This window comes from Corythoichthys intestinalis, chromosome 17 (assembly GCF_030265065.1).
Source record: "Corythoichthys intestinalis isolate RoL2023-P3 chromosome 17, ASM3026506v1, whole genome shotgun sequence".
NCBI lineage: Eukaryota > Metazoa > Chordata > Actinopteri > Syngnathiformes > Syngnathidae > Corythoichthys > Corythoichthys intestinalis.
This window is the reverse complement of record NC_080411.1, coordinates 39,680,000-39,703,828: the sequence shown is the minus strand read 5'-3', so window position 1 is coordinate 39,703,828 and position 23,829 is coordinate 39,680,000. Positions and strand designations below refer to the sequence as shown.

Below are 23,829 nucleotides of genomic sequence, written 5' to 3'. Positions count from 1 at the left end.
TCGCATGTATCACTGAGTGTCAACACACAGCTGTGAATGGCCACAGCTGGATTTTTGGGGGAATTTTATGGGTGAAACATGGTAATATAACAAGGGTCACGATGCAGAAATCGCAGACATCAAGGAGTGGTTGAGATTTTCTTTTTCATATAGTTATCCTTTTAAATGTTATTTTTCAAATTTTCTTTGTTTGGATCAATTATTTATTATCTAACATATCGGGGAAAATGCGACAGTAACAAAAAAAAAAAATACAATTAAGCGATAGTTATGAGGTAGATATCTGTGACTTTTTTGCAGACGCCAATTTTTTCATTGTGATGTAATTTGTTTAAAAGTTTAAAATATGTGCGTGAATAATTTTTTAAAGTTGTTTTCTTTTTTTAAACTAAATATTAGACATCAATTAATGATTCTAAGCTAAAAATACAGACATTTTGAATGATAAATATAATTACTTACCTTCTTTTTATGGCTAGATTGAAACAAAAGCGGTTGCGTGACGTCTGTAAACGGGGGTTTTCAGGGTAAAACGGACAAACTAAAAATAGTTCGGGGGCTTCATGCGCCATGAATCTGCTATGGCAGCATACAGACATATTGTTCTATCAAACACAACAGTTGTTTTGGCTTAAAATACTGCAGTTTCTATTAAAGAGGAGTACAAGAGCAGAAATTGCTTTTTCAGTCTTGTCTGTGTTTTCCGCCATATACAGTATAGTATCTTATTTAAAAATGTTGAGATATTTGCATGTATACATGTACAAATCATTGTTTTCTGAAATATTTATATCTTAACTGTACCATAAGTATTACATTTTCAGTGCTTAAAAATATGTGTATGTATATTAATTAAACAAGTATTTGTTTGTTTGTTTGTTTGTTTGTTTTTTTAAATTATACTTTCGGGAGAAAAGGGAAAACTATGTCTTATAAAGTATGTATATTTTTCCAATGATGTTCAATCTGAATAAATACATTAAACACATCTCAAAACAATCAATACATAAATAAATGTAAATAAACTCTGCCTCTAGTTCTACTTTTCGATTTTCCCGGGGGATGGGGAGGCTCCTCATTAACCAAGGAAAAACAAGGGATCCATGTATATGCACATAATTTGTCGAAAAAAAAAATATTAAATGCAATTTGTATTATTAAGATTGATGTTTTTTTTCAGCTAATGACTTTAGGCTAATATTTGGATATAAAAGAACAATTACTATTTTATTGTGTAAAAATGCACAACACTTCTATGCTTTTTATACTTTTGATTGTCCAGTCAGAATCCTGTAGTTTTGGTGAAAGGAAAAGAAAAAGTAAAACAAAAGAATAGGAAAACAGTACATTAAAATTTAGAGGCAGTAATATTATTAAATGTAAAATGTAATGTAATATTATAATGTAATTATGACATCAACTGCAAATTTGGAGAATAGGAAGAAGGACAATCATGATAAATGAAACAGTTCAGAGAGATGAATGTTCGAAAAGGATGACCTTTGAATTGCTAGACAAGCTCGAGAGCCTGGAGGGCCGGTAAGCTCCAATACAAGAGTAAACATCGACGTCCGAGCAGGCCCCCCATGACAGGTGCGGGCTAGGTGCGGCGGTGTGGACCACGGGCAGAGGAGGAGTCAGGACAGGAGGTGTCATGTGGAGCGAAGGTACTGAGGGATGAACAGGTGCAGGGGGGAGTGGCATTGAGGCTGACAGGGGTACTGGAAGGGGTGGCAGTGGGGCAGTGACTACAGGTGTTGCTAGGGCAACAGTTTGGACAGGTGCAACGGTGCGTGGAACGCTTCCATTTTGCAGCTTCTCATAAGATGATGGATGTTTGAATGTGTAGGTGGCTGTGTGGTAGAAGCTGTAATACTCCAGAGCATGTCTTGCACTCGCCATTCTTAGCCTGTGGAACACCATGAAATTCAGTGTGACCCTATTATATTATTAGTAGTACTAGTAATACAGTGGTATGAAAAAGTACCTGAACGTTTTGGAATTTCTCACAATTCTGCATAAAATCACCAATCAAATGTGATCTGATCTTTGTCAAAATCACACCGATGAAAAACAGTGTCTGCTTTAACTAAAATAACCCGAACATTTATAGGTTTTCATATTTTAATGAGGATAGTATGCAAACAATGACAGAAGGGGGGGGACAAATACGTAAGTGAAACATCACATTTAATATTTTGTGGCCTCCCCTTTGGCAGAAATAACTTCAACCAGATACTTCCTGTAGCTGCAGATCAGTCTGGCACATCAATCAGGACTAATCTTGGCCCATTCGTCTTTACAAAACTGCTGTAGTTCAGTCAGATTGCTGGGATGTCTGGCATGAATCGGTCTCTTTGGGTTATGCCACAGCATCTCAATGGGGTTCAAATCTGGACTTTGACTTGGCCACGCCAGAACGTGTATTTTGTTCTTCTGAAAAAATTCTGAAGTTAATTTACTTGTGTCTTGGATCATTGTCTTGTTGCAGCATCCATCCTCTTTTTAGTTTCAACTTCTTGAGAGGCGGCCTCAGGTTTTCCTGCAAAACATCCTGATAAACTTGAATTCATTTTTAAATTAATGATTGCACGTTGTTCAGGCCCTGAGGTAGCAAAACAGCCCCAAATCATGATGCTGGTGAGCTGTTCCATTTTTCCTCCACACACGACATTCTGTGTTACTCCCAAAGAATTCAACTTTGGTTTCATCAGTCCACAAAATATTTTGCCAAAACTTCTGCGGAGTATCCAAGTGCCTTTTTGCGGACATTAAACGAACAACAATGGGTTTTTTTTAGACAGCAGTAGCTTCCTCCGTGGAGTCCTCACATGAACACCATTCTAGTTTTACATATAGTTGATGTGTGCACAGAGAAACTGGACTGTGCCAGAGATTTTTGTAAGTCTTTAGCAGACACTCTAGGGTCCTTTTTTACCTCTCTGAGTATTCTGCGCAGTATTCTCTTGGCATCATCTTTGGTGGACGGTCACTCCTTGGGAGAGAAGCAACAGTGCCAAACTCTCTCCATTTGTAGACAACTTCTCTGACTATTGATTGATGAAAATCCAGACTTTTAGAGATGTTTTTGTATCCTTTCTCAGCTTAATACAAATCAACAATCCTTGATCGCAGGTCTTCAGACAGCTCTTTTGACCGAGCCATGATGCACATTAGACAATGTTTCTCATCAAGACATTTCTTGCCAGGTGTGTGTTTTATAGTGGGCAGGGCAGCTTTAAACCATTCATCAGTGATTGGGCACTTAAAATGCTTGGTAAAAATTGATTTCAATTGCTCTTTAAGGGGCCGTTTACATGGTGACTCTCGGAGAAGACGAAAATTTTCATGTTTGCATTTATATGGGCCCGTCTCCATTCGAACAATGTTGCAATTCTGCATGTAAACGATGTAGTATTCATACCAGGCCATTGGGGGCAGTTCAGATTTACAAGGCGGCAGCGAATGATGCACTTTGACCCCACCAAAATTCCTCAGCCCGGAAAAAAAAATTCCCACCCACTTGAAGCGATGGCATTTTTCTTTTGTTCAAAAAGGTACAAAAATGGAAACATTCAACATATTTAATTTAAAAATATTATTAAAACAGTATATTAAAGCCAACATTCCGCCATATTTTCTGTTTTTAATGTTTAGTAGCACCGCTGCGCACGTCCAATGTGACGTGTACGAGTGCTGACGTTATCGGTGCGGTGTCCCATCGCTGGAGCCTTTGATATGCATGCGGAGATAGCCCCTCTCAATCCCCCCCAATCGAATTCTTCCACTTTGGAGGCAAGATTCAGTATTTTTCGTCTTCACCGACACCATTTGCATGCGAGGCCACTCCCCAACACAGTCATTGCGTCTTCGTGTCGCAGAGTTGCCATGTAAACTGCCCCTCAGTCTCCTTAGGCAGAGAGTTCACTTACTTATTTTTCGCTCTTCTGTCATTGTTTGCATGCTATTCTCATTAAATTATGAAAACCTATCAATGTTTGGGTGGTTTTACTTAACGCAGACACTGTATTTTCACAATTATCATATTTGATGGTGATTATTTGCAGAAATGTGAGAAATTCCAAAAGATTCAGATACTTTTTCATACCACTGTTTTTATGTTTGTATATGCATTTGTAATTAAGTTTAGAGCTACAGTTTGTGGAGTTACAGTATGTGTGAGCGATTTGCTATGAGTATTGTAAATCCATTTGCATTCATAGCATTTAAGATAGCGGACTTTTGTTAGGCAAATTAGGCTAATTTAATTCATTAAATTTACATATTGATCAGACTAGATCAACGTATGAACACAAATTGCTTTGTGTCAAATGTTTTATTGTTAAAATGTGTGTTGTTTTAAACATAAGTGTACATATGTGTGTTACAGCCTTACAAATTGTCAAAAGTGAAGATAGAATACGTCATGTGAATAAAGAAAATTAAAAAATAAGATACAGTGAGGCACAATAAGGTAGTGTTTACGTGACAAAAAAAAAGAAAAAAGACAACAACTGCAGACAAAATGGCGGTTAAGACTGCAGCGTTGTAAAGTCGAAATCACATAAGTCGAGTACGTCGTAACTCGGGGACTACCTGTATGAACTTTTTTTTTTTTTTTTTTTTTTTAACTCTATTCTTGTTTTTTTTTTTTTTTTTTGTACACTAAGCACAACTCAGATGTTATCAGATTTTATGTTTATTGGGCAATAATCTAATCGTTACATGTATTTGTTACATGTTTTGGTGAATTTTTATGCATTATAAAAGATTCATGTCTGAATTATGGGGGGCTTGGAACAGATAAGGGCATTTACATGGAAAATGTGTCTCTGCTTACGGAATATTCAGGTTACGAATCAACTTCCAGAACCAATTAATTTCGTAAGTAGCGATACCATTGTATTTGAAAGCAATTTTTAGTTGATTTAGGTGAAAAATGACCAGCTTTTAGATGTATGGGCTTAAAATCAAATTGTAATATTTACTTAAAAGTAAGTGGAATAATCTGACACGTTACAGGTAGTCCCCAGGTTACGAACTAGTTCCCTTCCATTGGCGACATAACCCAAATTTCAGCGTAAATCGGAATTAACCCTTTAAATACCCTAAATCTCAAAATAAACGATCCAATAAGTCCAAAAGTATTGTATTTTTTTTTTCTATGCTGGAGGATACACTGCCTCTGGTGGCAGCGTTGGCTCTAGCAGGACTCTTGCCTTGTATGACTGAGAAGTGGACTCAGACGACTGGAATGGATAAAGTATAGCTGCATTTTGGTTTGGCCCACATCAAGTTGTAAGTCGTTTCAGCTAATATATTTTTGTGTATGCATTTGTAAAGTTTACAGATACAGTTCTTGGAGTTAGGTGTGAGCAATTTGCTATAAGGATGTAAATACGTAAGCTTTCAAACCATTTAAGACAGCAGATTTCGGTTTGGCAAATTCGGCTGATTTAATCTACTGAATTTAAATTTTGTGTTAACTGTTCATACATAAGTGTACATATGTGTGTTAAAGCTTTACAAATTGTCAAAGGTAAAGGAAGTAAAAAGCTTCGAAAAGCATAATTACTTTGTTTGCTGTCTGCAAAGCTGAACAACTTTACATTTAGTGAGGACAGAACACATCATATACACTGCTGGCCAAAAGTATTGGCACCCCTGCAATTCTGTCAGACAATGCTAAATTTCTCCCAGAAAATCATTGTAATTACAAATGTTTTGGTAGTACTATCTTAATTTATTTTGCTTGCAATGAAAAAACACAAAATGGGATGGGAACAAAAATTAATTCATTATCATTTCATACAAAACTCCAAAAAATGGGCCAGATAAAAGTATTGGCACCCTTTGAAAAATCATGTGATGCTTCTCTAATTTGTGTAATTAACAGCACCTGTTACTTACCTGTGCCACATAACAGGTGGTGACACTAACTAAATCACACTTGCAGCCAGTTAAAATGTATTAAAGTTGACTCAACCCCTGTCCTGTATCCTTGTGTGTACCCCATTGAGCATGGAGAAAAGAAAGAAGACCAAAGAACTGTCTGAGGACATGAGAAGCAAAATTGTGAGGACACATGGGCAATCTCTAGGCTACAAGTCCATCTCCAAAGACCTGAATGTTCCTGTGTCTACCGTGCGCAGTGTCATCAATAAGTTCATGGCACTTTGGCTAACCTCCCTAGATGTGGATGGAAAAGAAAAATTGACGAAAGATTTCAAGGAAAGAGTGTACGGATGATGGATAAAGAACCTCGACTAACATCCAAACAAGTTCAAGCTGTCGTGAAGTCTGAGGGTACAACAGTGTCAACCCGTACTATCCGTCGGCATCTGAATGAAAAGGGACTCTATGGTAGGATACCCAGGAAGACCTCACTTCTGACCCAGAAACATAAAAAAGCCAGGCTGGAGTTTGCCAAAACTTACTTGAGAAAGCCCAAAACATTTTGGAAGAATGTTCTCTGGTCACACGAGACAAGAGTAGAGCTTTTTGGGAAAAGGCATCAACATAGAGTTTACAGAGAAAAAACGAAGCCTTCAAAGAAAAAAACACGGTCCCCACAGTCAAACATGACGGAGGTTCCCTGATATTTTGGGGTTGCTTTGCTGCCTTTGGCACTGGACTGCTTGACTGTGTGCATGGCATTATGAAGTCTGAAGACTACCAACAAATTTTGCAGCATAATGTAGGGCCCAGTGTGAGAAAGCTGGGCCTCCCTCAGAGGTCATGGGTCTTCCAGCAGGACAGTGACACAAAACACACTTCAAAAAGCACTAGAAAATGGTTTGAGAGAAAGCACTGGGGACTTCTAAAGTGGCCAGCAATGAGTCCAGACCTGAATCCCATTGAACACCCTTGGAGAGGTCTGAAAATGGCAGTTTGGAGAAGGCACCCTTCAAATCTCAGAGACTTGGAGCAGTTGGCCAAAGAGGAATGGTCTAAAATTCCAGCAGAACATTCTAAGAAACTCATTGATACATACTGGAAGCGATTGTTGGCAGTTATTTCATCTAAAGGTTGTGTTACCAAGGGCAGCCAATACTGAGGGTGCCAATACGCCCATTTTTTGAGTTTTGTGTAAAATGATAATGACCTAATTTTTTCCCCTTCTCTTTTTGTGTTTTTTCATTGCAAGCAAAATCAATGAAGATAGTACAATCAAAGCATTTGTAATTGCAATCATTTTCTGGGAGAAATTGACCATTATCTGACAGAATTGCAGTGGTGCCGATATTTTTGGCCAGGAGTGTAAATAAAGTAAACCAAAAAATAAGATACTGTGAGGTACAATAAGCTAAAAGAAAGAAACAAAAATAAAACAACTGGAGACAAAATGGCGGACGAGACTCCAGCGTAAATCGCATAAATCGAGTACGTCGTAACCCGGGGACTACCTGTAATCTGCTAACTAGTTTTTAACACTCAAAACAAGATGGAGAAATTTATTGGACTAGATTTAAGAAAAATAATCTGATTAAAACGTTATAAATTTGCATTGTACAGATGTAACTCATGTCATTGCTAATTCATTGCTCATTTCAAACAAAAGCAAAAGTCAACATTTGGCAGTAATATTTCATACGCACCTGTGACGTGTTTGTAGGAGTCTGTACAGAAGTACCACGATGACAGCTCCAGCTACAACCACCAGAATTATCATCACTCTGGCATCTAAACTCCAGCAGGATTTCCCAGATGCTTCAGATGAACTGCATGCCCGAGGGGGGTGGGCTGTCTCCATCTCTTGTTCGGATCCACCAACAGTTTGGATTTTATCCTGCTGGCTGGCAGTCAGTACAGCTGTCAGGATGAGGAAAGATCTTGGCAGAAATTCTTTTGGCGATCTTAGCTCTAACCTGCATCAGTACCAGGTTTCATCTAGAGAGTCAAGGGACTGTAGGTATGAACATGTTGCAAACAACAGCAAGCTTTAAATGACCTGGTCAATGAAAGGAACAAATTATATATAGTCTGTCTGTTTTACAAATTAAGAGCAAAATATCTCAAAGAAAAGAAAATCTCAGAATTTACATACTTACGTTTCACCCTTTTGATTTCTCGTGTGGGTTGGAATTAAAAAATAAAAACACAAAATCAAACTTACTCTATGTTAAACAAGAAAAAGAAAACACTAAAAACATTGTCTTGCTGTATGGCTGTGCAGCTTTCCAGTACTAAATGCAGAAATCTAGGCATGTACAATGGAGGGGAAGCTAGTAAAAACAACAGGAAACAGTTCACTTCCTTCACAGAACACTGTGATGACTTCCTATCACCATGGTTACAGGAAACTTGTCAAGGATGTCTTTTTTTTCCAAAGACTTCTTTGGAAATGATGTGAGTACATCAAGTGTGTAGGATTGCATCGGGATGGTAGGGACATAACACTACCAACTTTTGAGGATGCTCAAATTGTCCCCACAACTTTTAAGCAACCTTATTTGCATTATATAATGATTTTGTTTCATAGGTGATTTAGACTGTCTTCCTGTATGTTGTAAGGATAAAATTGATCCAACCATTATTAAGTGAATTATTATCATTATGTTCAGACTTACATTTATCCCTTTTCACTTGCTGAATATGGCAAGTCCATTTTTTTTTTCCTCAAACGCACATTGGATTGGCTGACACACACACATGCACTCACATCCCCGACAGAAAAACAACATGTCGACAACATGCCTCCTCCTCCGCCCCCTTCAAAGGTGTGGGATATTAGAAGTTTTTTTTTCAGCCAGTAGCAGTCAGTGTAGCTTTAATTTTTTTGTTGAGTTTGGCTGTGCTTATGGACAAAAGTAGTAGTGTTTTACCTGAAGGAAGCCTCCATTTTTGTTTATTTTTGTTAATCCCCGACTAAGGTGTTTTCTCAGTTATATTTACTGTAGTTTCTTTTTTTAGACAGCTAATGAGTGGCAAATGTTGATTTTTTGCATTTATGGATAGTTAAGAGATTATTAACATGTATTGTTTTTATTGTTATGTTATTATATGTTATATAATTTATGTTCAAATCAATGCTTCAACAATAAATCGATTAACTCGAGTAATTCAATCAATCAGAAAAAAGTTTTGCTGCTTCAAGTATTCGTTTAATGAAAGTGGCGTTGTAATGGTTTGTCTTGAAAGTGTTTGCATTTAGTTTTATTGATTTGGGTAGATTCACTGCGCTCTAGTGGCAACAGTGAATATAATATAACTCATTTCACATGACTGAATCCAGCTGCTCCCTGTTAAGACCAACATAAGCTAAGTTTCTGTATGACCTAATTTAGTTTATAGGTATATTTAGCCATTTTTTGTGGGAATATGTCTATGAACCATCCATGAAGTGCATTGTAAAAAAAAAAAAAAAAAAAGAAAAAAAAATGTTAGAATTTTATAGCATTTAAGATAGCGGACTTTTGCTATGTAAGTTAGCCAATTGTTCTTTTGTTGTACGTAGATCTTCATTTATTAATTTTTTTTAATACCGTCTGAGGCTCAGTTCAGGTATTTTAATTTTTTTATGTTCCTTATCCGATTACTCGATTATTCGAACTAAGCAGTTCCTCAACGAATTCACTACTAAAATAATTGATAGCTGCAGCCCTAGTTCAAATATTGAAATTTAAATTTGCTAATATAGTCCAGACATTTATTCTGGAAGTTTTAAAAAATTTTCTTAAGTAGATTTTGAAAACAAAGGTGTCAATCGAGCGGTGTATCACTTGAACCTGTTAGGGCTCCTGCTCCTCCCTCCTGAGCCCTGGCCCACCTCCTGCAGGTGTGCCTGTTTTTATTTTGATTACAGATTGCACGAGACGGGGTGAGCGGCCACAGGTGATGGTGATGATAATCAGCCCTCTTTAAAAGCAGTGGACGCCGCCACCTCGTCGCCCGATCAACGTGTCTGTTTGCTAAGTCAGTTGTATCTCGCATTCTTTACTTATTTCTCTGATCACCGGCTCACGACATTTTTTGCTCTTGTCCCAGGTCCTGTTTTTTGCGCGCCCCTTGTCGGATTTCACGCCTGCCTCCTTCCCGAGCTTCATCGCCTCACGTCCACTCGACTACCCCGATCAGGAAGTTCCACTGCTTTCGTGTTGGACACAAATAAAGCATTTTTAATCATTGCCACACCGTGCCGGTGTTTTGCATAAGAATCCTCTCCAACCCACGAATCCTAACAGAACCAATACATATGAAAGTTAAAATAAGTCAATACAGATTTATTTTCCATTGCTTAATTAGTCAATCAAATAATTAAATTAAGTTCATATTCATGAGAAATGTAGCCCTGTTCACTTATCTGTTTGGTCTTATTAATGTCCCATCCCCAGCAAAACAGTGTACATGCAGTTTATGCCGTTATATCGTCCCTACCAATATTGAGACCAAACCTACGCCCTTGGCGTAAATGGTGTAGAGAATAAACATGCCATCACAAGTATTTATCTGACAAGTATATAAATATCCTAAAACATCACCCAGGATTGCAGCAAGACGCAGATAAAAATTGTCACCCATGTTGCATGATAATTCGCATACAATAAAACAACATTTCTAAGGTAATTTAAATCAGGGGACAGCATGCCTGATGTAGAGATAAAACACCCAGTCCAACCTTTGTGGTTTTGCTTTATCTGGACCAAAGACCAAACAAAACACAAGTTCTTTTAGAGGGGAAGTAAACCTCTGCTTCAGTGCCACCAAAGCCTCCAGTAACTGTGCCAATTCTGGTGTAGGTCAACAGATGCAGACAGATGGCAGCCACTGTGAAAGGTTTGCCGTTATCTGATTTAGCCAGTATTCAGGGAACAAATAAATGACACACTGGCACAAAAAAGCCTTGCTTCAATGCAAGTCCAGCTGTCACTTATCGGTCTAATAACTTTTGATTTCAGGCCAAGCCAAAAGGGAGCAACTCTTAGCTCGCACTCAATATCCCTGCCTGGTACCCTCGCAATCCTTTGATATCGAAGAGAGTAATATTAAAAGATCTGTTATCACAACTCCAATTGTGGTTGAGGGGAGAGGTGACCCGCCCAGACAACCCGGCAGAGAATGGAATGGGGAACAATACTGATCCAAAAACCACTGAAAATAAAAGAATGTAATTTTAGTTAATGAAGCAAAATCTATATTAACTACTTTGCTTTCATTCTCTTTAAAATTGTTATACCGTCACAGTGAAGTATTTTGGTGTTTTAAACAAGGATCATTGTTGCAACATTTTTTTCTTCATTTTTGACAAAACATGGACCTACCAATGTGTATGTATGTACAGTGGAAGCTCGACATTTGAACTCATCGACATACGATCCTTTCGACATCTGATGTAAAATTTGATTTGTCTCGACATATGATGACATGCTAGAAATACGACGATTTATAACAGCGTCGAGGTAGCATACAGCACAAATGCTATTTTTAGACCGTGACGTCGCCATCTTAACCCGGAAGTGGGTCAACGTAACTCGTTTTCTGCCGGTAATCTTTCAAAAAAGAACATGAAGAGTAAACACTGCTCCTATGGAACTTACAGAAATGACTCTAAACATTACGAGATATGAAGGATGTTTTCTTCATACGTTTTCCGAAGCCAAAAAAGAGGAAAAAATGTGAACAATGGATCAACTTTTGCAGACGTCCAAAAGACCAGCTTAACACCTTCATATGCAGTAAACATTTATTGGGGGCCATGGTCCTACAGAGGATGAAGAGGTAAGCCATTTTGATATTTTTACTTATTTTTTAGCGTGGCGTTTCGCCGTGCTGCTTCTGACTGCCACAGTTTTTACCGTTTCTGTTGTTGAAAAAAACAACTTTAGTAAGGGGAAAGTGTAAATTAATTATAGAATTAAGATTTTTTATTAATGAAAAAATTAAAAGTGTTAGTTGGCTGTCACTGAGTAGAACTTGCGATCGCTACACAAAACTAACAATGTAAATTACCCCCCAAAACGGTCAGAGACGTAAGACAACCAGAGGATATAATACAGTATATAAAAAAGACAGGGTTTTAAAGGATAGATTGTTGGAACAGGAGAATGTCATTGTCAGTGGCGTAAGGCAATGCACACAAGGAAAAGGTGTCGATAAAAAAGCTACCTCTGGATAAGGTTGGCTATTTTTCCCGTCTTTTTCAGCCCTCGACACACAAGCCATCTCTTGAACATTTGTATGTTCTTCCACATCTTGAATTTGGCATCAGGGACATTATTTTCGGACAGAATTGGTAGGTTTAGCTCAGTAAGCATGCTGTTCGTACACTATTTACATGCATTTAGCATTGGGACAAACGCGAACTTGACCCGCCTAACAACAATTGCTAACGTCATAAATATTAAAGGGATCCTCGATCTTTAAGACAAATAATTCTTAAAAGATAAATGTTAGTACATAGTAGAGTTATAATAATTTGATATTACCCCCTATTTGATAAACCCCTCTTAATGTTTTCGTTTTAATAAAATTTGTAAAATTATTTTAAGTGATAGGTCGCCTTTCTTGTTGACGTCGCAGTGCGGTGACATCACCGGGCCCGCTGCCGAACTTCCAGCGTGTGATTCGTTAGCTACCCAAACATGTCGTCGGTTCTGGCCTTCCGATTTGAACCAGATCGGAAAAGTGAAGAGCAGGACAGCACTGTCGGTTGTTCACAAGACGAGCAGCAAAGGCAAAATGCAGAGCAAGAAATACCTGATAAGACAAGGGTTGGGCAAAACTGGTGATATACTCGCGGCAAGTGAGAACTCCGGTTTTTGTTCGCAGATTTTCAAGGTAAGCTATTGCATGATCAAACTTATCGCAGTATAATTATGTAGATTGTTAGCATCCAGAGCTGTCGTGTGCTTTACCAAAAGTTTGAACACACCTTGTCATTCATGCATTTTTATTTTCGTGACTATTCACATTATAAACTCTCACTGAAGGTAATAAAACTATGAATGTACACATGTGATAGTCAGGATCGGAGTCGTGTCATGGCTGTTCTCATTAAATTCTTCATCTGGATCGAGTGTCCCCCATGTCTTGTACATCCAACTCACGTTTAGCTACGTAATGGTGGTTCATATTAAGTGCTCGGCGTGCATCAGCTGGCCGCTGTACCATTGCATCGGACGTGTTTGGATCAGTTTGAGTAGAGGCATCACTCATATTAGGTGAATACTGAACAGACACACTTATTGCCTGATGAACTGACAGTAGAAGTGAATTATTAGCTTCCTCTGTGACTAGCGGTACGGTCAAAGGTTCGCCTACCGCTTGGCTGCTTAGGATAGCGGCCAGAGTGTCTTGTCTTTGGCGCTTTATTGCGTGCATTTCACTCGATATCCGAGGAACATTGAGGCCCTCTCGTGAGGGAAAATAGTTGGAACAGCATTTGGTTTTAGTCTCCACTTATATCCAGCCACACCGGTGAGCTCTTTAATAAATTGTCGTCGACTAAAAGCCTCAAACGGGGTAGGAGAAAAATGTCGAGAACAAAACCTTGGGTCCTTGGGAAGTTTTGCCAGTCTGGAGGCATTTTCCCAAACCTTTCTCCTCTTCTTGTCAGCAGGAAATCTACGGAGACTCACGTCACTCCCCTTGTTTCCATTTGACTGGAAATTGCATCCAAAAGCAGCACATTGTGGCATTTTACTTCACGAGTTTAGGCAGCAATACACAATTGTTGTACACAATTGGAAATTTCCCAGTTTCGTCATCACTCCAAGCCCGCAAAACATGGCACCAACTATAGGTCAAAATATGTACTAAATATTATAAAATATTGCCATTGATTTAACATTTTATGTGTTTCTAACAACATATTTTATTATTACAAGAGAACAATTGTGGTTTATTGGAGCCTATATGTATGTAAGGTCAAGGATCCCTTTAATGAGCAAAAGTGAAATGTGTGCGATACGCCATTTCATTGTTTTCCTGTAAGATGTCTGATTTTCTTGGGAGATAAATCAACATGGGTCCGAAGAAGGTTAGTGCAGCCGGTGAAAAAAGGAAAAACGTGACGCTAACTATTGAAATTAAGAAGGAAATGAGAGAAAAATATGAGCGTTATGTGCGTGTGAGTGAACTAGCTCGACAATATGGCCAGTGTCTGCCCTCCGTTCTCCAGTCAATATGAGTTAAAGTGACAATTAAAACACTTTTTAAAATTCTTATTTATTATTAGTATTATTGCAACATCAGCCATAAAGTCGCCAGCTTCAACGGGTTTTTAATCATTTATTTCAGAACTTGCGCAACACAAAAGGGCTACTAGCCGCCTGAGCCAACGCCAAAAACAACAGGAAAGAAAGTAAAAACTCTACTGCACCTCTTTCTCTCTCTCTCTAGAATTTCAATAGACACAATTTATCATAAGTAGAGACCATTTCCACAAATAAAATCTCCCTTTAAAGAAGCAGAATTTTCATCGTAAGATGGTACTGCAGGTTTTCCTTGATGAAACTCTTGTTGGCTTTGGCAAGAAGACTTAAATGCTTGATGGTTTCATTTACTTAAGAGTACTTCATGATGCCATCATGAACATTCATTAGCTGTTGACGATGACCCTTTTTACAGTTTCCTGATGCTTTACACTGATGATTGAACCAGTTTTGTCTGTCACAATACTCAATCAGTGCAATGGCACTTTCAGTGGTAATGATGAAGGTCAATCATACAACTTCTCATAAATATGCACTACAGATTTTCTAAAATGGTGGTGAATACAAGCATTTAATGGTGCACTGATAACATTTTTTGGCTCTCCATGCAGATTCTGACACCTGGGTGTGTAGTACTGACGGATGGCGATGCTGAACAGATACAACGTTTAAAAAAAAATGCTGCATACTCACTTAACTTTAAAGCAACTGCTATTCTGGCTCGGTCAGATACTGCTAACTCATTATCTGCCATTGACGGCAGTACTACTTGTGATTAACTAGTTAGTGGGAGAGTGCATCTTGGTCAAAGGAAGAACACATTTATATTTTTTACCAAGTATAACACCATTTACCATTTACATTGACTACCATTGACAGTACCAGACACAAAACTGGATCTCGAAAAGTAAATATTGTGCTGCATTAGCACTCTATTTCTTATTTCTATCGGTGCAACAAGAGATAAAGTGAGGTTGGCTTGCATATGGTTGTATTGGTAGTATTACTAATAAAGAGAAAGCAAGACTGGAGTATCAATGATAGGACTCAAGTGGCAAATTGATAACTTGTGTGGTAATCAAAGGTAATCACTAGTCATATTTTTATTTAGCACTTTTCTATAATTAAAAGTCAGAAATAGCGCCTTACACTTTATATATATATACAGTGCCTTGCAAAAGTATTCGGCCCCCTTGAATCTTGCAACCTTTCGCCACATTTCAGGCTTCAAACATAAAGATATGAAATTTAATTTTTTTGTCAAGAATCAACAACAAGTGGGACACAATCGTGAAGTGGAACAACATTTATTGGATAATTTAAACTTTTTTGACAAATAAAAAACTGAAAAGTGGGGCATGCAATATTATTCGGCCCCTTTACTTTCAGTGCAGCAAACTCACTCCAGATGTTCAGTGAGGATCTCTGAATGAACCAATGTTGTCCTAAATGACCGATGTTGATAAATAGAATCCACCTGTGTGTAATCAAGTCTCCGTATAAATGCACCTGCTCTGTGACAGTCTCAGGGTTCTGTTTAAAGTGCAGAGAGCATTATGAAAACCAAGGAACACACCAGGCAGGTCCGAGATACTGTTGTGGAGAAGTTTAAAGCCGGATTTCGATACAAAAAGATTTCCCAAGCTTTAAACATCTCAAGGAGCACTGTGCAAGCCATCATATTGAAATGGAAGGAGAATCAGACCACTGCAAATCTACCAAGACCCGGTCGTCCTTCCAAACTTTCTTCTCAAACAAGGAGAAAACTGATCAGAGATGCACCCAAGAGGCCCATGATCACTCTGGATGAACTGCAGAGATCTACAGCTGAGGTGGGAGAGTCTGTCCATAGGACAACAATCAGTCGTACACTGCACAAATCTGGCCTTTATGGAAGAGTGGCAAGAAGAAAGACATTTCTCAAAGATATCCATAAAAAGTCTCATTTAAAGTTTGCCACAAGCCACCTGGGAGACACACCAAACATGTGGAAGAAGGTGCTCTGGTCAGATGAAACCAAAATTGAACTTTTTGGCCCAATGCAAAACGATATGTTTGGCGTAAAAGCAACACAGCTCATCACCCTGAACACACCATCCCCACTGTCAAACATGGTGGTGGCAGCATCATGGTTTGGGCCTGCTTTTCTTCAGCAGGGACAGGGAAGATGGTTAAAATTGACGGGAAGATGGATGCAGCCAAACACAGGAACATTCTGGAAGAAAACCTGTTGGTATCTGCACAAGACCTGAGACTGGGATGGAGATTTATCTTCCAACAGGACAATGATCCAAAACATAAGCCAAATCTACAATGGAATGGTTAAAAAATAAACGTATCCAGGTGTTAGAATGGCCAAGTCAAAGTCCAGAACTGAATCCAATCGAGAATCTGTGGAAAGAGCTGAAGACTGCTGTTCACAAACACTCTCCATCCAACCTCACTGAGCTCGAGCTGTTTTGCAAGGAAGAATGGGCAAGAATGTCAGTCTCTCGATGTGCAAAACTGATAGAAACATACCCCAAGCGACTTGCAGCTGTAATTGGAGCAAAAGGTGGCGCTACAAAGTATTAACGCAAGGGGGCCGAATAATATTGCACGCCCCACTTTTCAGGTTTTTATTTGTTAAAAAAGTTTAAATTATCCAATAAATTTTGTTCCACTTCACGATTGTGTCCCACTTGTTGTTGATTCTTGACAAAAAAATTAAAATTTTACATCTTTATGTTTGAAGCCTGAAATGTGGCGAAAGGTTGCAAGGTTCGAGGGGGCCGAATACTTTTACAAGGCACTGTATATATATATATATATATATATATATATATATATATATATATATGGCGGAAAACACTCAGGTGACTTGATGTTCCACTCTGAGACCCCCTATTTGGCCAATTTTCAAAATTATTCTATATGCATGTGTGATACATCATTGGATAAGTTAACAATCTCAATTTTCTGGGGGAAGAAAACAATTGAACAGGAGGGCATTTATAAAAGAAAAAAAGAAATTAAACAGCAAAACCCTAACTGTAGGTGAGAGCACACGAGAGCATAATTAAAGACGCCATGATTTTAATGAGATATTATCAACTACTTACCTGGTTTCGATTAAAAAACTATGTAGCATGTATCATCGAGTGTCAAGACACAGATGTGAATGGCCACAGCCGGATTTTTGGGGGATTTTATGGGCGAAACATGGTAATATAACAAGGGTCGCGATGCAGAAATCGCAGACATCAAGGAGTGGTCGAGATTTTCTTTTTCATACCCTTATAAAGTTTTTTTTTTTTTTTTTTTCTTTGTTTGGATCGATTATTTATCATCTAAAATATCAGAGAGAATGTGACAAACAAACAAACAAAAAAAATTCAATTATGCCGCAGTTATGAGGTAGATATCCGTGACTGATTTACAGACACCATTTTTTTCAGTGTGACATAATTTGTTTAAAAGTTTATAATATGTGAGTGAATATTTTTTTTTTTTTTTTAACTAAATATTAGACATCAATTAATGATTCTAAGCTAAAAATTAGAGACATTTTGTATTATAAATGTAATTATTTACCTTCTTTTTATGGCTGGGTTGAAACAAAAGCGTTTGTGCGACGTCTGTAAATGGGGGTTTCCAGAGCTAAACGGACAATTGAAAAATAGTTTGGGAGCTTAATGTGCCATGAGTCTGCTATGGCAGCATATAGACATATTGTTTTATCAAACACAACAGTTCTTTTGGCTTAAATACAGCATTTTGTTTTAAAGAAGGGTGCAAGAGCAAAAACTGCTTTTTCAGTCTTGTGTTTTCCGCTTAATGGTAAAACCAAAATACAAGTTTCTGTAAGAATTTTTTTTGTTTTTCAGTTATTCACAATCAAAATTGGGACATCCCTTGTTGATAGTCAGTTTACCTTTGCTGATGCTCATCAACTTCCATCTCTCCTTCACCTCTTCCTACATGCTGCCCTTCTACTTTGTCTGGACAGAAATGGGGATACAGTGCCTTGCAAAAGTATTCGGCCCCCTTGAACCTTGCAACCTTTCGCCACATTTCAGGCTTCAAACATAAAGATATAAAATTTTAATTTTTTGTCAAGAATCAACAACAAGTGGGACACAATCGTGAAGTGGAACAAAATTTATTGGATGATTTAAACTTTTTTAACAAATAAAAACCTGAAAAGTGGGGCGTGCAATATTATTCGGCCCCCTTGCGTTAATACTTTGTAGCGCCACCTTTTGCTCCAATTACAGCTGCAAGTCGCTTGGGGTATGTTTCTATCAGTTTTGCACATCGTGAGACTGACATTCTTGCCCATTCTTCCTTGCAAAACAGCTGGAGCTCAGTGAGGTTGGATGAAGAGTGTTTGTGAACAGCAGTCTTCAGCTCTTTCCACAGATTCTCGATTGGATTTAGGTCTGGACTTTGACTTGGCCATTCTAACACCTGGATATGTTTATTTTTGAACCATTCCATTGTAGATTTGGCTTTATGTTTTGGATCATTGTCCTGTTGGAAGATAAATCTCCGTCCCAGTCTCAGGTCTTGTGCAGATACCAACAGGTTTTCTTCCAGAATGTTCCTGTATTTGGCTGCATCCATCTTCCCGTCAATTTTAACCATCTTCCCTGTCCCTGCTGAAGAAAAGCAGGCCCAAACCATGATGCTGCCACCACCATGTTTGACAGTGGGGATGGTGTGTTCAGGGTGATGAGCTGTGTTTCTTTTACGCCAAACATATCGTTTTGCATTGTGGCCAAAAAGTTCAATTTTGGTTTCATCTGACCAGACCACCTTCTTCCACATGTTTGGTGAGTCTCCCAGGTGGCCTGTGGCAAACTTTAAACGAGACTTTTTATGGATATCTTTGAGAAATGGCTTTCTTCTTGCCACTCTTCCATAAAGGCCAGATTTGTGTAGTGTGCGACTGATTGTTGTCCTATGGACAGACTCTCCCACCTCAGCTGTAGATCTCTGCAGTTCATCCAGAGTGATCATGGGCCTCTTGGCTGCATCTCTGATCAGTTTTCTCCTTGTTTGAGAAGAAAGTTTGGAAGGACGGCCGGGTCTTGGTAGATTTGCAGTGGTCTGATGCTCCTTCCATTTCAATATGATGGCTTGCACAGTGCTCCTTGAGATGTTTAAAGCTTGGGAAATCTTTTTGTATCCAAATCCGGCTTTAAACTTCTCCACAACAGTATCTCGGACCTGCCTGGTGTGTTCCTTGGTTTTCATAATGCTCTCTGCACTTTAAACAGAACTCTGAGACTATCACAGAGCAGGTGCATTTATACGGAGACTTGATTACACACAGGTGGATTCTATTTATCATCATCGGTCATTTAGGACAACATTGGATCATTCAGAGGTCCTCACTGAACTTCTGGAGTGAGTTTGCTGCACTGAAAGTAAAGGGGTCGAATAATATTGCACGCCCCACTTTTCAGTTTTTTATTTGTTAAAAAGGTTTAAATTATCCAATAAATGTTGTTCCACTTCATGATTGTGTCCCACTTGATGATTCTTGACAAAAAAATAAAATTTTATATCTTTATGTTTGAAGCCTGAAATGTGGCGAAAGGTTGCAAGATTCAAGGGGGCCGAATACTTTTGCAAGGCACTGTAGATCCCTGTAACTGTGATGTAATTAGTGTTTCTCAACTCGTAGGTTTGTGACCTAAATGTGGATTATTTTGACTAGGTGGGTTGCCTAGCTTACCTCTGTCATTCCTCCTTGCTGATTTATCCTTTGCGAGCAAATAACTTTCTAATATCCATTTGCAAGAGTAATGCTATCTGAGTCAAATAGAAATAAAAAAAATTATACATCTTGTTCCGGATTACAGGGACTGCAGTAAAAAAAAATAAACTGCTTGTAAAACAGCTGGAAATTATGATGAGCACACATACAAAATTGTTAGAGGTTATATCCCAAAGATATGCAATTAGTTCTTGAAGATTGATTCCAGTTATTTTGGTCATATAAACAAATAGTATAGTCGCATCACTGTTTATTGATACAGCTCAAATAACACATATCATATTAACACAACATTAGACAAAGCTCTTGAGCTTGTCATATTATTCATAGCCAGTTAGCTAAAAGACTGCAGCTAATCCAGTGCTTCTCAATTATTTTCTGTCACGCCCCCCAAGGAAGAAGAAAAATGTTTCGCGCCCCCCCAAACTCTCTGCCGCCACTGTAAATAGTATCATTTGTCTATAAAATTACTATTATAAATACGCATCTGCCTAACATTGTGTCCTTTTTTTCTAATAAAGAAAAAAAGTAACATAGATCAACTTATAATAAAGTAGAACTTTATTAACATTGTTTTGTTTGTAACAGAGAAGACTTGACGTGCATCAATTTGCCTGAATAAAAAAAAAAAAATCACATCCAAACTAAAAAATACACTCAAGGTACATTTTTGACCATTTGATACAGAAAAATAAAATGTAATAAAATCAGTAAAAAATAACAAATTAAAATTGATTAGAAACATTCACTCATGAGGACAATGTGCCAAAAAATTTGACCGAAAAAACAAATCTGAATAAAAGAGAGAAAAAAAGTGTCCTTGGACAGGAGAGTTTTTATTTTTGCTGCTCACAGTATTTACCTCCTTTGCAATGGTGTGGAGTTATTTTGCAATTAGCAATGCTCACTGGTTTACTGATATAACACTGACAAAGCAGGACGATTGTTGGCAATATTCGGCACGTTTTCACTGAAAAAATCAAGCGGCTTAACAATGAGATTGGGGTCTAATGTCTTTAAGTGGCGTCTTAATTGATTTGGCTTCTGGCTGTCTGCTATAATTATTTTTAGACACAGTAAACAGTGGTCTTTCATCATCACCCACTGTATTAAAAGTCAAAGCTAAAAGGCAAACGGCACGAAAAAAGCGCATTCACGGCGGCCGAGGTAGAACCGTAGGTGAGGGCGGTCGTCGTGACGATCCCAAGCCGAAAATGGCACTTCTCGGGCGGCGACGTGAGAACCGGACAAGACAGTGGGTCGCTGCGTGAGTGAGTCCGGTCGGAAAACGGCTTTCGAAAACGGCGGTGGCACACTGCTCTTCATATCTGTTGTCTGTGTGTGCTGAGTGCTCTTCCTTAGTTCAAAAATACTGCGCGCACTTTGAAAATGAGAGCGCCACTGCCACCTACTGAGTGGATGTGCAAGTACACTTTATTCCAGTACGGCAAAAAAAAAATAAATAAATAACATGTTCCCCGAGGTCACATGCGCTACCCCGGCATCGCTCTGCGCCCCCCCCCAGGGGGGCGCGCCCCACTATTTGAGAAGTACTGAGCTAATCTGCTACTTCAATTTGCGACCAAAGTAGTTCACCGCAGTTAGCTGCCTGTTACGTAAAGAGTAAAGTGGAACTATTAAAATTCACAATTCATAAGAATATGCAGCCAAATAAATATCAACACAGAGTTAAAAACGAACAACAAGGATGGGCAGTTTATCTGGCACTAACCTGTAAAGCAGGTGCATAGAATTCATAACAATATTGGCTGGTCAGGTTTGACCTTCACTGCGCCACGCCTTCAAGTAGGGGGCCATTCCACAATCCACTTCAGTTATTCGCGGTCGGTCACAACGACACATGCAGCGATGTTTATGTTGAAAAAGTACGAAAGCTGTACAGCAAACAAACAGGAAGGATTTTCTCAGGAGTGATTTGTTCGAGGATTTATTTATTATATTTTTTGTTTTTTCACAAGAATTTTCAACGTAAAAAGCTCTTTGTTGTAAGGCTGCCGCCACATTGCCACAGATTAGCATTATTCATTGACATTCATTTATTCATTCAGTTTCCATGCATCTTTTCCTCACGAGGGTCGATTTATGTAAAATAAATGCTAACTGCACGTTTTTTTATTTTGCTTTTAACTAAGGCTTTCTTGGACTGTCTTACATCCATATCTATAAAGAATTCAGGGATTTAAGCACTTATTCACAAGAATTTTCACCAGAAAAGCTCTGTTCACATATGGCGGCCACCACATTGACTGACAGACTAGCATTGTCGTTCGACATTTTACGTACAATAAATGCTAACTGCATGTATTTTTTTTTTTTTTTGCTTTTAACCAAGAATCGAGACTGTTTTGCATCCATACCTATAAAAAATCCAGAGATTTAAGCATTTATTCACAATAATTTTCAACGAAAAAAGCTCTTTGTCTGTGATTCCCCGCTATTAATTGGCCTGCACCCTGTCAATATCGTTATGAAATCTATGGCAGGTGGGAAGATGTAACTTGCACCGTCGACTGTACGATCGTATATTGATGCTGCATTCACTTATTGAGTAACTGAAATAATGATTCTCTATTACATGGTGTTTATAAAGCAGCAGCATACAGTCACTCAACTTGTGATGTATCGTAAATTAAAACAGGCTACTCTTCTTTGTAGCAACCATGTTTTTATCCCACATTACGACTTTATAAGACATCTGAACTTGAAAACTCAGATCTCCTGACACACATGAACGGAGTATATTTCCCGAAAATGCTCAATGGAAATATAAACTGATAAGCCCATCACAGCCAAAGTTACTTACATAAATTACCATATTAAGGAGCCATGTATATATTGTGTATCTGGAGTGAAAAGAGTAATATGAGTCACCATATTAAATAGGCGCATTCTGTAGATTATGCTTTGTAGACTTTGTAGGGGATAGTTACTTTTCTTGCAGACACTGTTTAACTGTTTGCAGTAGTCTAACACATTCATTATAGTAAAGCATTTAAACATAGATTAAAGAAATAGGCAGACTTCACTCCATGCCTTTTGACACAGTAAAGTCGACCAGCTTATCAGCCCTCGCCTGATAAAAGTCAGCATCTCTTCGGTGGGGTCAGGACACCCCCGCCCTTCCAAGGCAACAAGTTGGTAGCTCAGCGCCTTAGACGTCATGACATGCCTCAGTTGCTGTGGCAACCACGACCCTGCCACGAAAGATGACACACGAACTTGACCGCCCAAACCTGCCACAGAAAGATGATCCCAAGACAACACCCAGGTATGCCTTCCGCCTGGCCCACTCCATCGCAGCTTTCAAAAGACTGAACATTTAGCTAACAACTGTCGCTTCTCGGGAACATTCCGATGTATCCGTTGTTTGGCGGACCTTGGATCTAGCATTGCCTCGCCGTCGTCTGTTTTGCCTTGCTTTTTGATCACTGTCGACGAATAAATTGTCAACCTGTTTTCGGTGAGCCTTCTTTAAACCGTTCAAAATGGAGTCAGTACAAGGGTTAACACTGGTGTGAACGCGCGGAGTTTGGCCTTTCCGGCTGACTTGCTGGGGCTGTGCCAGCGGGACGCCTACTGGTTCGGCTGTCGCGGTTCCGGAGGTTTGGCTGGAAGACCGAATTCCTTCAACTTCAAACTCCAAAATATTTCATTATTTTTTTACCGGTGAAATTTATACTGTGGCACTGCAGATCAATCCTTGAGCATGTGCCCCAGTGAAATATGTCAGGCGACACTCATGGTGGTAATGACAATTGGTGATGGAGAAATGATGCATAGTCTTCAGCTGGAGCTATTCAAGCCAAAACAAAGAAATTCTTAATATGGTTGAAGTGGTCATTGAAATGCTGTGGTAATGACATTGCTTATGTAGATGCACACTATAATGGA

The 23,829-nt window shown here is 38.7% G+C and overlaps 1 protein-coding gene across 7 annotated transcripts; it reads right to left on the bottom strand.

Moving 5' to 3' along the window:
• Positions 1–694: 694 nt before the first annotated feature.
• Positions 695–8,185, bottom strand: LOC130905718 (uncharacterized). 7 transcript variants are annotated; one of them, XM_057819346.1, is made up of 4 exons: positions 8,048–8,173; positions 7,869–7,951; positions 7,599–7,796; positions 695–1,909 (listed from the first exon to the last, which is right to left on the bottom strand). In XM_057819346.1, exons 3-4 carry the CDS (start codon positions 7,751–7,753, stop codon positions 1,471–1,473), a joined length of 594 nt encoding a protein of 197 aa, XP_057675329.1. In that variant the 5' UTR covers positions 7,754–7,796; positions 7,869–7,951; positions 8,048–8,173; the 3' UTR covers positions 695–1,470. The 7 variants fall into 7 exon arrangements, with proteins under 7 accessions (XP_057675329.1, XP_057675326.1, XP_057675327.1 ...); XM_057819343.1 differs by having other exon boundaries at positions 7,599–7,792; XM_057819344.1 differs by having other exon boundaries at positions 8,052–8,173.
• Between the last annotated feature and the right edge of the window lie 15,644 nt (positions 8,186–23,829).

Coding starts and splice junctions, on each gene's coding strand:
- LOC130905718 (XM_057819343.1), bottom strand. Junction 1,910..7,598: donor CTCCTACAAACACGTCACAG/GTGCGTATGAAA, acceptor GGTGTTCCACAG/GCTAAGAATGGCGAGTGCAA.